Source organism: Protopterus annectens, chromosome 16.part0 (genome assembly GCF_019279795.1).
Source record: "Protopterus annectens isolate FY-2018-M chromosome 16.part0, PAN1.0, whole genome shotgun sequence".
Taxonomy (NCBI): domain Eukaryota; kingdom Metazoa; phylum Chordata; order Ceratodontiformes; family Protopteridae; genus Protopterus; species Protopterus annectens.
Window position 1 is genome coordinate 376110272 of NC_056750.1, and position 17166 is coordinate 376127437.

The 17166-nt window shown below is 41.0% G+C and overlaps 1 protein-coding gene across 1 annotated transcript in view; it reads left to right on the forward strand.

Moving 5' to 3' along the window:
• Positions 1-17166, forward strand: part of ABCA2 (ATP binding cassette subfamily A member 2) — a gene marked incomplete in the record, with an annotated part of 2505641 nt that overhangs the window by 2111096 nt on the left and 377379 nt on the right. The window contains 1 exon segment of the mRNA XM_044058216.1: positions 8184-8331. Within this exon segment, the coding sequence (XP_043914151.1) occupies positions 8184-8331 (148 nt within the window).

A 17166-nucleotide genomic window follows, 5' to 3' on the forward strand; every position in this document is an offset into this window, starting at 1 on the left:
ATTATGGCGCCCAGTTTGCAGTCATCTGCGAACTTTGTCAGCCACAATCCTCCTATGTTTGCCTGTACCTCGGAAAAATAAATGTCGAACAAGAGGGGTCCCAGGACTGAGCCCTGTGGGACACCGCTTGTGACTGGCTTAGAGTCTGACATAGCTCCAGCAACTCTGACCCTGTGGGTTCTGTCCTTGAGCCAGTTTGCAACCCATCTTGTGACATATGGGTTTACATTTAAGCTGGTGAGTTTGTCTATGATGCCCGAGTGGGGTATTGTGTCAAAGACTTTTGCAAGGTCAAGGTAGGCTGTGTGAACTGCCTTACTCTCATCAATGGCCTTAGTGACAGTTTCAAAAAAGTCGACAAAGTTCAAAAGGCAGGATCTGCCCTTGACAAAGCCGAATTGGGTAGGATCCAATGTTTGTAGGTCCCCAATGTCTTTGTTTATGAGTTCCATAATGATCCTCTCCATAGCTTTGCAGACCAGGCTCGTCAAGCTTATGGGGCGGTAATTTCCAGGGTCCGTAGAAGCACCACCTTTGTGAAGTGGGACCACTGTTGCCGTACGCCACTCTTTGGGTATGTATCCTGTAGTAAGGCTAAGATTAAACAGCAGCCTTATGTGTGGGTTTAGTTCCTCTTTGAGTTCATGTAGCTCACAGCCCGGGATGCCGTCCGGTCCCATTGATGCTGTGTTTTTAGCTTTAGAGAGGGCGGCTCTCACCTGGGCATCTGAGATGTTAGGGAGGCTACACTCTGCTGGGATAGTTATTTCTCCTTTTGGGGGGGAGGGGGAGGAGAAATTTGCACTGAACCTGTCTGCCAGAATGTTGGCAATGTCGGTGGGTTCAGTGTATTTTGTGTCATTTTGGACTAACTCTGAGCATATCTGGGAGTTTCCACCCAGGTTTCTAACATAGCTAAAGAAGGCCTTGTGATTGTCTTTTGCGATTTTTCTCTCAAAGTTGGCCTTGGATGATTTTATGAGTGATCGTAGTTTTTTGCTAGTACTGATCAGAGATGCCTTCCCATTTAGGGATTTTGCTCTGTCATGTAGTAGCTTCCTCCTTCTGTTGTAAAGTTTGTTTATGGCTGGGGTCCACCAGACTGGGCGCCTGCCTTTGGGGGAATGGGTCTTGGTTTTATTTGGGATTGCATGATCCATGCATTCTTGAAGGTGCCCGTAGAAGGCATTTGTAAAGGATTCAGCAGTGTGGGTTGTGGTTTCCACTGGCTCAGGGACATTGATGGATACCTCTTCAGTCTTAAGAAGTGTGAAGTTGGCTTTTGAGACGTTCTTCACTGTGGTCTTTTGTGCAGGGGGTGGGGGCAGGATGTGGATTTCCAGTGAGATTAATTTATGGTCTGATCTTACTAATGAGGGATATACTTCCGGTGTGGAGCATTTTGTCCCCATGTTTGTGATGATCAGGTCTAGTATATTGTCTCCTCTTGTGGGAATGGTGACTAGTTGTTCCATTGCATTTGAGTTTATGAATTCTAGGAACCTTTGGGCTAGGGTGTTTGGGCTTGAGTAATGTTCCCAGTCTATGTTTGGGTAGTTGAAGTCTCCCAATATGATGGTATTTGGAGAGACATTCATACTCTCCAGTGTCTTCAGGAAGGCTGTGTGGGGTTCCTGAGTTTGAGAGGGTGGTCTGTAGCATGCTACAAATTGTAAGGCAGTTTTGCGTATGGTTAGTTGCACCTGGATGGTCTCCGATGCTTCGTGCGTTGCCACTAACCTGGAGGTGTGGGTATCTTTGATGAATATGAATACTCCCCCTCCTTTTGTGGTTCGGCCCAAGTTTTGGGGCCAGAAAGCATGATATGAGGTAAAACCTGATAGTGCTGGGGTGCTCTCAGGAGCCTTGAACCAGGTTTCAGTCACTGCACAGACATCGATGTTCTCCATACTGAGGAGGGCTTTGAGGGTGTGCATCTTGAGGTTTAGACTTCTGGCATTGAGCAGCATTACCTTTATTTTTTTTCCACTTGTGTTTTCTAGGGAGGTAGGTTTGTCATTTGAGCCTTGCCTAAAAAAGACACTATGGGGGTGGCAAGAGCCTTGGCCAATATCCGGAAGCCCAGGGGTGACAGGTGCAAGCCATCCCTTGCGAAGCAGCGTGGCTTGTCGAGCATGTCATCCCAAGCAGACAGACATTGGATCCCCTTAGAATGACACCAGTAATTAAGCCAATTGTTAAAACTGATCATTTTGTCTTTGTATTGTGGCATCATTCTTGGAGAGGGTAAGATGCTGTTCAGGGTCAGGGTCATACCGGCCTGGGCTACATAATCAGAGAGCTCCTCTATGTCTCTTTTCATGTAGTCCAGGGAGGTACGTCTCAGGTCGTTCACACCGGCATGTACAATGACTGAGTCATATTTGTACTTGCTGTGGAGTGACCTGAGTGCTTGTGTTATGTGGCGGATTCTAGCTCCCGACAGGCAGCTTACTGTGACCTTTTCCTTGTTCAGTCTGGTGAGCAGGACGTCAGTGTGTCTGACTATGGAGTCACCTATTACAAGTGTGTCTGGCATGTTGTTTGGCCTTAAGGGCTGTGACTGTTTAGCACACTGACTTTGTGAACTATGTGTTGCATGTGCTATTTCTTGAGGTGGCGGTTGCTTGGGTGTCTGCTTTGGAGGCCTCTGTTGTTTTGGTAGATTTTTAATCAGTGCCTCCGAGTATGTTTTTGTGTGTTTATGTGTTTGGTTTGCAGTTGTGATAGTTCTATGTGAGACTGGGTTTGTGGTGTGCGTGGTTACCTTCTCCTCCTGACTGGTCTTGCCAGTACTGAATTGAGAGAGCTTAGCCTCCAGTTTGGCTATATAGTTGCATCTCTCGCATATATTTGTATTTGTTTGGAGGAGGAGAGAGTTGTCTGTGTACATGAGGCAATTGTAACATTGCCTCAAGATTCCCAGATTCACCAGCTGAACAGGAGAGGATGCCAGCAACTGACCCTTCGACATGCTAGAATAGTGAAAAAGATTGCTGTGTAACTGAGTCAGAAAGGATCTATAGGGAAATGGGTACTCAAGGGAATTTAGGTGAATGAAGTACTTTCTTTTGTTTAAGAGTGCTTTACCTGTATAAAAAATGCTTTAGGAGCAAGTGCTGAGCTTTTCAGTTAGAGTATAGGCTGTTTAGATTGCAAGTAGAGCAGTTCTAAGGGAAAAATTGAAGAGTAGTCTTTACGGAGCCAGAAATAGTTTAAACTTGATTAACCGGCACTGCTCTATGAGCAACTTTGCGCTAATTTGCGCTAAAGTGTGCAAAAACGGGCTTTATAGCAGGGGGTTGAAGAGAGCCAGGAATTGACCCAAAATGGCCAACAAACTACAAGTTGCTGGGCTGGAACCAATCCTCTAGGGACAAATAGGTTGCTCAGTGCTCCCCACTCCCACTGGTGAACAAAGAAGCTTCCTCTTTTCCAAATAAGGATATGGATAGCACAGGAACTAAGACAAAGCCCAGAGATCAGCAAAATCTGAAGACTGGACTATTCTAGTTCAGAAAAGCGGGAAAACAAGGATTTTTTTTTTTTTTTCTTTTTTTACAGAGAAAGGAGAAAAAGATATAGTAGCAAACAGTAAATGCTATAAAATGGCTAGCGCACTTGAGTGTGTTAGCCTAACAAATTAAACAAAAATAACTTTTTAAAGTGCTAACAGTTTAAATTCAACACAAGTACAGTAAAAACAATATGCAGAGCTGTTTTTTAAGCGAAATGCAGTCGAGATGCTGTAATTAAAGCGAAAGCCAGATAAAAATACTTATAAATCCAGGAAAGTCACTCTTTCACTCTCTGCTGCTTTAGAACTCTGCAGGACACCACGAGGAGCTGTGTTGAGTCTTTTACAAGTGAAAAAGTGCACAAAAACGGGCTTTATAGCAGGGGGTTGAAAAGAGCCAGGAATTGACCCAAAATGGCCAATAAACTACAAGTTGCTGGGCTGGGACCAATCCTCTAGGGACAAATAGGTTGCTCAGTGCTCCCCACTCCCACTGGTGAACAAAGAAGCTTCCTCTTTTCCAAATAAGGATATGGATAGCACAGGAACTAAGACAAAGCCCAGAGATCAGCAAAATCTGAAGACTGGACTATTCTAGTTCAGAAAAGCAGGAAAACAAGGATATTTTTTTGTTTTTTTTCTTTTTTACATGGTAGGTGTAAAGTAGCTCATTTAGCTCTGTGTACAATCCTTCTGTTTTCTTTGTTTTACAAACTAGATTGTTTTTGTGCAGCAGGTATGTTGACATCATAGATGAATGTCCTGTTTGTTTTTTCTGCATGTTAGGATTCGGTTAGATTCCATTTACTAGACAAATGCTTTGAGTATTAGGTATAACTTATGTGTTGTTACATGCTTTTCATAGCTTTAGAAATGCTCAAGTATTAGGGCTGGCTGCAGTAAAAAGTGGGAGGTTGTATGTATTTCTATATTGTGATTAATATTAATGTTTGAATGCCTGTGAATTACCTTTAGTTTCCCAAACTGCCAGTTGAAGCCTATTCTGTAAATGCATTTTATAACTGATTAATGGTAATGTTTTGTATGTGTTTTTTAATTTATTAATGTTATTCTAGGCATTTGATTGGTGGAAGGGTGTATACATTTTATAGGTTCATAGGATGATGATAGTCTATTTGCCCAGAGGCCCTTATAAGCATAGCCAAGAATTTTGCCCATGTTCCCACAAAGTCAGCAACTGTTTCCCCTGTCTAGCAGGGAGACAGGTGGGATCCTAGGGGGTGTAAATAATCACCTCTGCCAGGTTTCGAACATGGGCCCTTGTCAACTACAGCCTACTGCACTAACCCACTATGCCACACAGATCTTAAATAATGTGTGTTTATGTGGAAGCTGGTGGATGCAACTCTGAGGAAGTTCCTGTCATTTAAGGGATGAAAGCACTTAGCTAATTTTTTTTTGTTGAAGTTTAAGTTTTTTCCACTACCTCTGCTTTTGAGCAGTTTTTGCCCATTTTGCTGCTTGGTTTTAGACTGAGTGAGGTGAAATTCATTGGACTGTATTCTCAAAGGGCCTGCCACATCTCAGGTGACTGGTTGCTAGTTCTTGTCGTAATTTTTGTCTTTAAATGCAGTTTCTTTATTTAGTACTGAATGGTTCACAGTGCAGAGCCATTCTGTTACCAGATGGGCTGTAGGCGTTTCTTGAACATCCTGATGTTTTGGCTTTCATGGAAGTGATCATGGATTATCTGTATATGAGAGGGTCTCATTCACTCTGGAATTGCCTCTTGGGTGACATGAAGAATCTGATTCTAGTCTCTGATCTTCTAAAGAGATACTCAGCGTACTGATTTTAGCAGCATTCCTCTTAGTGAAGAAGAGCAGCACAGATTTAGTGCATCCATGTAGACGATGGTGACATTCACCCTCTGCTGTTCAACTGGGGGGGGGGTGCTTTGAATAATTCCATGTACACAGATGTGTGATTCTCAGAGAATCTCTCTTTACTACTTGCATTTTTAACAGCTGAGGTGGTACTTTTTTTATAGAGACCTTCCATGTTTACCTTTTCTTGGGGATCACCCAGATTAGGTTGAAAGGTATTGTAGTAATTTACAATATCATCATAGGGAAAGAACTGTGATACCACTAAGATATGGCAGTGATGTACAACTCTGCTCCTGGAGTCTCATATTCGTTTAGCAGTACAAGTGTCTGTGGTCAGCTGATGTGAGAGAGGGAAATATATAGGCCCATGTTTGCTCAGCCATCCCAGGAAGGTGGTTACAGAGACATGTATCCCACTAATGATCTATGGTGCAGGTCTAGAACCTAGTCATAGTATTCTGTTTGCAAAGTAGAGCATGGGAGATGCTTTTTTAGGAGGTTATACTGCTTGAGTGAGTGAACAGTTTAGCACCAATACCCCACTGCACACCTACCCCTTGGGTATTGTTTTGGTGCACGTTACATAATCAGTAGATGCATACAACAGTAATTGTCTCAGCTGCATAACAGGGATTCAAGAGTTCAAGAAAACAATGAGATTTAGAACTTGGGTGCTTGCAATAGCCTTTCTTTAACACCAAGTGTTTTTTTCTTCCAAGTCTATTGGCTGACCTCTTCTTAGGTAAATCAATATTTTTTGTGACACCCTTGGAAAAGTTGTTCAGGAAATCATTCAGTTGAGTGTTCCAGAAAAAGAGTTGTTTATCTCTGCTGAAAATTCCAAGTTTCCCACATGCTGGCTCTTTGAACTGGGGTCTACAGTTTTCTGGCAGTGTCCTTGTCTGAAAGTGAAGCATTTATGTGCCTTCCCTCCAATTTCTTCTATTCAATAAGTCTACAGTGATGCACACTGAGAGAGAGAGAGAGGTAATAATCATCAGTGCGGTACCTATTTAGACCAAGCAGGTTTTTTTTCTGAATATTCTCCTTACAATCAGTTATTCTCAGACTGAACCCACTGACAAAATAAGGGCCTTCTGATTTACAGTAACCTGACATTTCTGTGGCTGAATGAACAAACTTTTAACATGTCACCTTTTGGACATCAGTATTTTTGATTCTCTTATCTGAAGGAGTTGTCTATTTTGCCAAGTAAAAATGCTGTGCTATGTGTACCATGTACAAAGGCCTTGGCCTTTGCTACTACCCAGTTTTCTTTTCTTGAAGTGCTTTCTCTCCCTCTCTGAAACTGATGATTGTAGTTTCCATGTTTGCAATTTATTTAGTATAATTCTTTTAAAAGACAGTGAAATGAGAAAGAGACACACAGCCAGACATTTTTGAGGGTTTTTCTCCTGCTGAAGTAGTACCAGTTATATGCTTGGACTTACATTTTATACTGCAGCATCTTTCTCTACTTCTCTCTGAAGTTTTTCTAATATGAAAGAAGATTTATCCCATATATATTACTCATTCTCTTTCTTATTACAACTTGAAGAATTTTAGAACTACTGAACCTTTGTGCCTTTTATTACAACTTGAAGAATTTTAGAACTAATGATCCTTTGTGCCTTTGTAAATTTTTCATAAACGCCGTCACATTTAACATCAAGATTGGTCTAGTAGATAACATAGAGGGCTAAAACTGTGAGCTCTTAACCAGCTGTTTCCTCTGCTATGTGGTTTGACCCCTTCAGCCTCCATTTATGTAGCCTATGACTCTGGCCAAGTCATCTAACCAGAATGCGGTACTGGGCTGAGTCTACAAAAGATCTATGTGGATTAGTCCCCCACTTAACAAATGCAAATAAAAAAAGTCCAAGTTTCATTTCATGGTGTTATCTTAATTTATACTTAGCCCTGTCATGATATTGTCACTACTTTCTAGAACACACCTTTCAAGAAAAGTATGCTCAGTAAGTTATTTAACCAAGAACTACCGGGTACTGTGTCAAAACTGAGTCATACTGTCCCATCAACTGAGTCATCTGGCAGCTGTTTGTTTAATTTGTCTTAGAGCAGGATGGCAGTGGTACCACAGTGCCAGAATACCAGTTTCAAGGTGCCATTTGTTGTTGTAAACAGTTCATTTCCTTTTCTTATCAGGCCACAACACACCAGAGTGATTGCAATGATTGTTTAATCATATGTAACAGATTAGTGCCATTACTGCCTGGTCCAAGGCCCATTTATTCACATTTATTAAAGGGTCAACATATTCTCCATATCCACACATGAATTCAAAATGGAAGTCCTGCAAGGGCTGACATTTCAGGTGGGGGTAGTAAAATTTACTTTTCTGTCCCCAAGTTTATGACTTGGACTGTTGGTGCATGTAGTTATCTTCTTGTAGTAGCACTTTATAACATGTATGGGCATGCCTTTGCCCTTAGCAAGTAGAGCACATTGACTAAGAAGGATGCTTAGATCCCTCCATGTGGGAACTAAATAAGTTGTTTGCTAGCAAGAACAACTAGATAAGACACTATAAATATTTTTACCTGCTAAGGATAACACTCTCAAAGATGCAGTGCCACACTAATCACTCATATAACCAGCATTTGAACAAAAACACAGACGTATATTTAAGATGTGTAAATGGGCACATACTTAACAGTGGTCAGATATCTCAAAGTCCCAGAGCTTTAAACTCATCTGTAGACCTTCACTTTGTGTGTGTGTGTGTTTTGTTTGTGTACAAAGGGGAAACATTCTTAATGGATTGTAACATAACTTATGTCTTTTTATCTTCCTAGCTGGTCAATTACTCCCATCATGTATCCAGCTTCATTCTGGTTTGAGGTCCCCAGTACAGCCTACGTCTTTCTAATTGTGATTAACCTCTTCATTGGGATTACAGCAACTGTTGCCACATTTCTCCTGCAGCTGTTTGAACGTGATAAGGTATGTTACTTGGCAGACATAAAATTAAAAAAAGTCTGGGAAACACTATCTTTAAGTCACAAGTCAGTTTTTACATTTTAACATGTCAGGTAGTGTGAAGCAACTATCTATTGCAGGGTATGCAGCATACACTGTATCAATTCCCCACTGCTGCTTCATAGTGTATGTACCTAATTACTACACCAAAGTTCTGTGGAGTTGATACATATACTGATTTGTGTTTTCTCCATGAAATATTGAGTTAGGCAAACTATGAGCTGATTATTTCTACGTTTTCTGTTTTCTCCTATAAATGTTGAATTTTGGGCAAATTGTGAACTGGATAGTTCTCCATATTCCTTGGTTATAGTTTCATATTGTGCTAATAGTATGTTTTTTCATCTTTCAGAGAAATATCTTAAAAAAAAACTGTGTAACCAGAGGGAGAACAGTTCAGTTTATGTGTACTTGTTAACTTTACAACTTTACTCTGAAATTAAATGTTTTGATTTTTTCTGGTGGTATAAGACAGATCTGTGTGTGTGTGTGTGTGTGTGTGTGTGTGTGTGTGTGTGTGTGTGTGTAAAAGACACTACCCAATATATCCAGCAGGAACATCCAGAAGTATGTCTGTCTGTCTTTGCTGCATCTTCAAGAACAATTGGTCACTACTCCTTAGTCCATTTGTCTGCAAATTTCAGTGGTCAGCCAGCCTTGCTGTGTAAGCTTCCTTCTGAATTCGGAAAACGAAACTTTTCTTTTTCATTATTAATTGTGGGTACTAACCTAGGTTATGTCACCACTGGCCAAACTCAGCAGCAGATGTGCTTGTGTTATGCTTATCCCTCCTTCCCTTATCTGAAGCATTTATTTGTTTTGGGGATCTGTCACGCAGGGAGCCAGTGTGATAGCTGGGCCACCTTCAATAAAAAGCCCTTAAAGCCTTTACTGATCACCAGCAGTTCATCAATGCCCATTTCCCAAGATCATCATTTTCCGCAATGAAGTCTACACACCTTCTTAAGGTAAAGAGATATGTGAAACAGGATGGCCCCTGGAACCCGGTGAGTGTAGGCATGATTTTAAAAATTATGTAAGGGACTCTCTACTGGTAGATGAATGATTGGGATATCTTTTAGGTTCATAGGTTCATACTAGGCTATCTGCCCTAGGGCATTTATAAGCCTAGCCAGAGTGTGTTTGGCTTTCGCCACCCATTTTAAATTAATTTTGCTATGCCCTTTTTTGAGGTTAGTATACTGTGCCTCTGTCTAACAGTGACACAGAAGTGATACCCGGGGTAAACCTATGATCTCCCATCCACTCATCAAGATTCCTCTTGAAGAGAGTCAATGAGGGACTCTGCCTAACCTGGACTAGGATTTTATTCCAGAGTGAAGGGAGCCTCTGGGTTATGAATCTGTCCCTCCAGCATGTCCTATTTATTTCAGTGCTGAGGTTCAAGTCTCGTGCACGTAGCTCGATGGGATTTGGATTTTCTGAGGTGCAGCATGTCCATTAATTCCGGGTTGGACATGGCTTTATACGTCAGGCACAGATCGCCTCTGAGCAGGTGGTATGCCACTGAGTAGAGATGGAGTTTCTTTAACCGGGCAGCATATGGCATCTGTTTGAGCCCTTTGATCCTCTTGGTGAGGTACTTCTGGGGTCTTTCCAGTTGCTGCAGGTGTCTGGTAAGGTACATCCCAAAAGGGGCATTGTACTCAATTATGGGCCTGATGAGGGATGAGTAAAGAGGCACAATGACCTCCCCTGATCTAGATGTGAATCCCTTCATGATTAGGTGGGCTATATAAAATGTTCTTCTAACCACTTTGGCCACGTGGTTGTCAAATGAGAGATTGCTATCAACTTGGGTCCCCAGATCCCTAATTACTTCTTCTGTACTTAATGGATTACCACCTTTTCTCTTCTCCTCTCAGTTCAGCTAATTTTCTATAGCATTTGCTATGTTTGCATACATGCATTTCCCCTGCTCAACATGTCCTGTCGTACTGTATATTAAGAGACAGTGCCTATACCCTGTGCTGTCAGTTATTTTCAGTGACTTGCACAGTTCATATCTGCACCCCAGCATCAGTTATTGTAAAGTGTCTGTGTTTGATGACTCATGAGTTAAGCATTCAAAGTATTTTAATGGCCATCATGTCATGAGCCATGATCCATGCTGACGTTGCCTTCACTGATTAGGAGAAGAGCATAAAGTATGACTCTTCTATAAGTGCAAAAATTTCAACCCATCCAGCCAAAGAATAATGAACCAGTTGCGACTGTCCTTTAAAGGGTTTCACAGAACATTCCTTGTGCAGCCCCAGGCTTGTGCCAGATAATCCACATAAGGTGTCAGAAGTGGAGAAAGGTATAATTTACACCCTCCTGGAGGTAAATCAGTCTGTACAACTGCCTCATTTTCTCTCTATATCATGACATTGCCCTCAGATCCTGCCCTTTTTTTCTATCTCCGTGGGCAGCAAGGGGTCCTTTGAGGTGCACTATTAGAAGTCACCTTGGAGGTGCTTCCTAAGATGCAAGCATTGTCCAATTCACATTAAACAGCTGGAACACATTCATGACTGATCCTCACCCACAAACAGTCCCTTGAGAGTCACTAACAAAGCTTGGTGGTAGCATTCAGGAAAGAGGCCTCTTCTTCTAGGCTTTCCCAGGATCTGTAAGGACGTGATTACTAGGGACGAGGAAGGTCTTTTGAGTCCCTGTGTACCAGAACTTTCATCTCTGGCTCTTTATATTTTTTTAGATCTTATGGGGTCTTAATTTTGCTGGTAGAGCAGCACACTATTATCGAACATGGTCTGATGTCAGTGCCAGACCTGTTGCAGGTTTTGCAAGTCCCTGCATCTCTTTTGTCAGGTGCATCCCTGAAATCACCTACAATGCACTGTTTGCATGCTTCATACCACACTTATCTTAAAAGAAGAAAGTCCTTTAGTCCAAAGCTGGGTGGAAAGTGCTTTCTCTAAACATCCTAGGAGGATTGAGGACAAAAAGGCCTATATGTTTAAGACCAATAAAGATTATGACACCTAGCTCTTACAGGTGTGCATTAGATGACCTTTCCTTTAGAAAAACCTTCAAGACATTGATGTCCAACATAGATTGGCCTATGACCCCCCCCCCCCTCCATCCTTATAGAAAAGTCTGAAAGCATATATGGGCAGGTGGAAAGTCTTTTGCATTATTCCATCTATGGAGACTAAGTCTAAGGATGCCATATTATGTGCATCCGGGAATTACCTGAGTAATACTTTCTCAAGAAGTAGATTGCACTCTCAAGTCCCCTATCAGAATGGAGTGATGTGCTAAGTAGGTATCCTTGTGTGAACTTTGTGTTATCTTTGGTCCAGCATAGATTACCCCCCAACAAAAAAACAAAACAATACGCTACTATTTCACCTTCTAACAGGGAGTTTTGAGGTTGCAAGAGTGTGTCCCCCTCTTCCTAGCTGGGGTTTTGGTTCCCTAAATATCTGTCTTACCTGTCAAGTACCAGTCTGTGATAAGAAAGCACATACTTGGTAAGGTTTTTCCTTTTCTTTGTCTAGGCACAAGGAAAAGCTGGTCAAGACTGTCTATGTCTGCTACTGTGGGATACCATGCTGCAATACAGTAAAGCCTGTGCCTGCACAGGATAGGAGTAAGGAATGTTTCCCTCAAAGAAGAGCTTTGACAGGCCATTCTCTATGTCAACTTCCATCTGTGGGTATGTTCTGTTGGGCCATTTTCAAACAGTCTGATCACTGACTTCCACAAGAAAAAATAAATCATCACTAACAACAAGGTCTTCTATCTATGACCTGCCTCAGCTCCCCTTCTCTTCTGGATAAGGCCAGTGTCCTAATAATAATGAGAAGCCTGTTCACAGGTCAAGGAAGGCTCTCAAGTGGTAGATGGTATTACTTTTATGGTATTCCAGCCAAGTCTTCCAAGAGATTGACTCCATTAGCCCAGCAACTACAGCCCTGTCAACTGTATGTAGCTGTCCTGTGGGAAGGAGTAATTCTCAAGTGCAGTCTTACTTAACTGGCCATCATGGAAGACCATTAGGTTCTTTATGTGATTACAGATGGTCCTGTTCCACAAAGGGTTTCATTCACAAGCTGTCTCTGTAGGGCTGTTGGGACAAACCCAGACAGTATTCTTCAATTGGGCCTTTGCAGCTGTTCATTTGGAACAATACCTGGGTTTTTATCCCTGTCTCTTCTTTGTTTCAAAGGTAAGGAAGGTGTGTATCCCCTCTTGGGTCTCAATGACTTCAAAAAGCATACTTGAAATGTCAGATTCTAAGTCGTGTCACTCCAGTGGGTCCTTCTGCTACTGCAGCAGAGAGTTTGGATTTAATCAATAGATATGATGGACACCTTCTGTTTTTGTGGGGTCTCCACAGAAAGTTATTTTTTGGGGGAAACACCACTTTCACTACAAGGTGCAACTGTTTGACCTTTCCTCTGCAGGCTGGTATTGGTCACTGTGGTGAAAACTTTTCAGGAGAATGACCTTAAGTATTCACACTTGAACTTAATTCTGATGGTGTAGTGGTATATTGTTCTGACTATAGTGTGCTGGGTCATGGGTTTGAAACTTGTGATTGATGTTTTAACAGAATCCCAGTCCATGTGAGGCAGAGCCCCTCACTGACTCTGTTCAAGAGAAATCTTGACGAGTGGATGGGAGATCGTAGGTTTACCCCGGGAATCATCTCTGTGTCACTGCTGGGCAGAGGCACAGCAAACTAATGGGTATAGTATTCTCATCCTAAGGGGTGGTGAAAGCCACACACACTCTGGCTAGGCTTATAAATGCCCTAGGGCAGATAGCCTAGTATGAACCTATGAACCTATGAACTGTGGCTCCTTGTGGCCCTGCAGTGGGATTTCCTGCTAGCATTCTTGGAGTGTCTGCTACTGTAGTTGTATTCTCAGGTACTTCATAAGTGGGGAGAAGTTCCCTCTGATCCCTCCTGCCAGTGGAGAGTACTCAAGTGGCCATGTTTCTGTAATCCTAAAAGATACAGTGGGGGATGGGCAGACATAGACTTTCCTTTTGTTCTTGATAGAGGCCACGGTCTTCACAGTACTTCTCTCGTGCTTGAGGATGCAGGTGTTGCACTGCTGTAGAATGTGAGGTGTCATTGTCTGTAGAGTGTCCACATACTCATGGGTCTTCTAGTAGTCTCAAATTCCTGTTGCCAAACCTGGAATTGTGGACTCACCCCACAAATATAACACTTGTTCTTCCACTATATAGCCAAACCTGTGTCAGATCTTTAAGATGGATACTTCACTGGTGGATATGGTGCTTACTTTGCTTAACTTGTGTCCTTTGTTCTATTGAAGAAAATTGTCCCATTCTAAGTAGAGAGGAGCGTCACATAAATCACTTGCTGCTGGAAACTGTCTTTATTGCCTTTAGACAATTGACAATCAGGTGATCTTTGTACCGTCTTTGCAGAGAGATGCAAGTTGTCAGTAGGCTGTACTCAGGTTTACACTTTCAACTATTTACTTCCTAGGAGAAGAGAATGTGCTGCCACTCTGTCTAAGCCACTCTTGTAGTCCTGCCCTGTAGTTGTCGACTTAAGAGTCTTGTCTGGTCAGGATCTTCCAGCAGTGGCTCACCCTATAGACCAGTCTGCTTAATATCTAAAAGACTGCAAACTGCTTTCTGTTTTGCTCAGTGTGTCAGGGCAGGTACAGGACAACAGCAGACACCTTTTTTCTTTTAATACTGGGGACATTACTGTATACCTTTTTTTCATTAATTTCTCACCATAAAATTCAAAGAAGAAAGACTTGTCTGTTGATGATAGTGGTGTGTTATTTTTGGAGTCCTGAGTCTCCAGCAGAAGAGGAACCCTTCAAAATGCAAGCAAGTGAATTCCCCATTCACCCTCCTGGTTAGGAAATGACTAGTTTTTACACAGGCTGTGGATCCTGGTATAGATTTTTAGATTTTTTTTAATGTACTGGAATGTTAAAACTTACTAAAGCTATTAGAAAGCCTTCTGTCTATGCAGAGAGGTTGCCAATGTTTCCTCAGTCAGTAGGATTGTGATTTACACTTATCTCTGGCTAGATATATTATTTAGGTCCTAGTTATTCCATCTTTCAGAATGCACGTGACTGATATATCTATTGCTTATGACCTTGTGGAGGTACAACTGTGAACCAGCACTAGCTGGTCAAGCAGTTACTTAAAGAAATACTGGATCTTCTTCCTCCTTTGAAGACACCCTCACTTCCATAGATTATGAAGTTCAAGATTGACAGTTCTATCCATTTGTCATCAAGCCCGCTGAAGTTTCTCTTAAGTGATGCTGTTTTTCTGATGACCATGCCATCACCCATGCCCAAAGAATCTTTGAGCTTCAGGCTCTTTTGTGTAGGAAATCATGTCTGTTATTTTAAAAAGATTTGATGTACCTTGAGACTGTGACACACTTTCTCCAAAAAGTGTTCTCTGAATTGTTTATAAACTAGTCCATCTATCTCACTGCTTTCATTTTACGCCATGAACGTGCATCAGTAGCTCAAAGTTTATCTAAAATGAGTACTTTAATTTCAGAAGGTCAGCTACTATTTCTGTTCTTTGCCTCAGGAAGAAAATCGCTGGCAGCTGCTAAACAAATCATCAGCAGATAATTTATGACTATGTAATGTTTTGTCCATCATTTGAAAATATTGAAAAATGCCATCCAGTAGGGGAATGGCTGCTACCAATGCTTGCTTCAGAAATGTCTCCGCTGCAGTTCTCACTTCTGCCAAATTACCTTGCTTGAATTGTTAATGTAGGAGCCAGAGTGTCTTAGAACTGAAACTTTGCTACCTTTACCTTTTAGCTGTCATCCAGCTCCTAGGCCTATTTATGATGGTCCCCAGTATCAGATGGCTCAGTGTCCTTATTGTATTAGTTGATGTCTGAGAGGATCATATCAGTGGATCCTAATTGCTGTCCTGCTTGTTTCTGTAGCTTGATGGCTTCTCCAGCCACTGGGTGCAGTTGGAATCCTTTGGTAGTCAGGTGACTATATTTGTATGTGTCCAAATACAATGTGGGTGACAGGTTTTCATTGTTTTAGTTTGATTTGCAAGAATGTGGTTTCTTTGTGTGTGGAAGTAAACCTGCAGACTTTGAAGGTAGGCACAAACCACAGCAACAATTAAAAACAGCAGCTTTATTCAGAAACCAATTCAAATACCAGATAACAAATCCCCAGCACCTCTGCAAAAGCCTTTTAAAAGTTAAGAATCAGTACTGAAATTTTGCAAAATAAACACAGCTTCACCAATTTTAATTTGATCAAAACACAGTGGGCTGACCAGAAGAGTTTGGAACAATGTAAAGATTTTTTTTTAAATTTCTGATAAGGGTAGATATCTAGTGGTGATGAATATGCACCAGTATTTCAATATGTGTGGCAGAAGTCTTAATGATTCACTGACTTATGAGGTTGTTGATATTAGCCATAAAAACACCAGAAAAACAAAACAGCAAAAAAAAAGCCAATCTGAGGAGCAGGATTCCACTTTATTCCAAAGAAATACAAAGGGCACGATTAACCAGTAAAAATTTACTCAGTTTATACAAAACAAAACCCCTTTGATTAATTTATAATTAACATTAGTTAAGTCCTTAAAGTGCACAGTGCCATAATAAATCTTTCAACATATTAAATACATTTCCAAACCTTAAATACACAAACAAATAAATAAACTACAATAATATAATGCATGTTGAAATATTACTATAATCTACTTAACTACAAATTTAGTCTAAATTTAAAATTGAGAAATCAATATAACTTAAAAATAAATAGGAGGCTTTGAAACATTTAAAAACTTTGACTAAAAATGATGTGTTCAGGTGTTCAAGCAAGCTGATAAATGGGGCAACTGGGTAGTCATGTCTAAGGTCCAATATGAGCAGATGGTTTAAAAGTTGTGGGGAGTACAAGATGATTTTATGGAGTTGGCCAGCAACCCCATTTCCCTTTTTAATGCTGAGTTGATAGAACTGTTGCACACCACAACTCTTTTGGAGGAGATGCATTTGGTTATTTTTATGCTAATTGTGTGAACATGCCGGATTAGCAGTGTTTTGTTGTCTTCCAAAATTACACAAAAGTGTAGGTAATCCCCCTGGTCACCTCATAGGATGCTTTGCCCCAACCTGTAGGATGAGTCATGAGTCATTATGTAATGCAAAAATCACTAGCTTTGCCGTCATATGTTAAGGATTCTTGTGACTTATTGGGCACAATTAAAGATGCTGTTTGCCATTCAGAATTTGTAAACTAGTATCAAACTCACTGATGGACAGAGTGCTGTGTCTAGATTTTGTTCTCAAGATTGTCATTTTACTGCATTTTTGGTTGAGCTTATTCGTTTGTGTCTGCATGATAACTTTTTTTTGCATTTAATGATCAAGTTTTCCATCAGTTAGTGAGCACAGCTATGGGTGCTCCTTTTGCCACTATTAATGCTAATTTTTGAGCAAGATTATGTTTACAATAGCAATTGTTTGATAGTATGCATACAGGTAGTATCATTACATTGATGATTTATTTTTGATATATAATGGGGACATTGAATTGGCTTATGATTTCATTAACAATAATTATATAATAATAAATATGGTTTTAGGTTTGAAGGTGAAGTTTCTGAGACATCAGTCATTTATTTGGTTATTCTTGTTTGTAATTTCTCTAAGTCTTTTGGGTTTCTAATGCCATGACAGGAATGGATCCCATTCCTAAGTCAAAGTACGATTAAAGTTCATGAAATTAGTATTGTTTCACTCTTTGATGTTAGCCAAAAG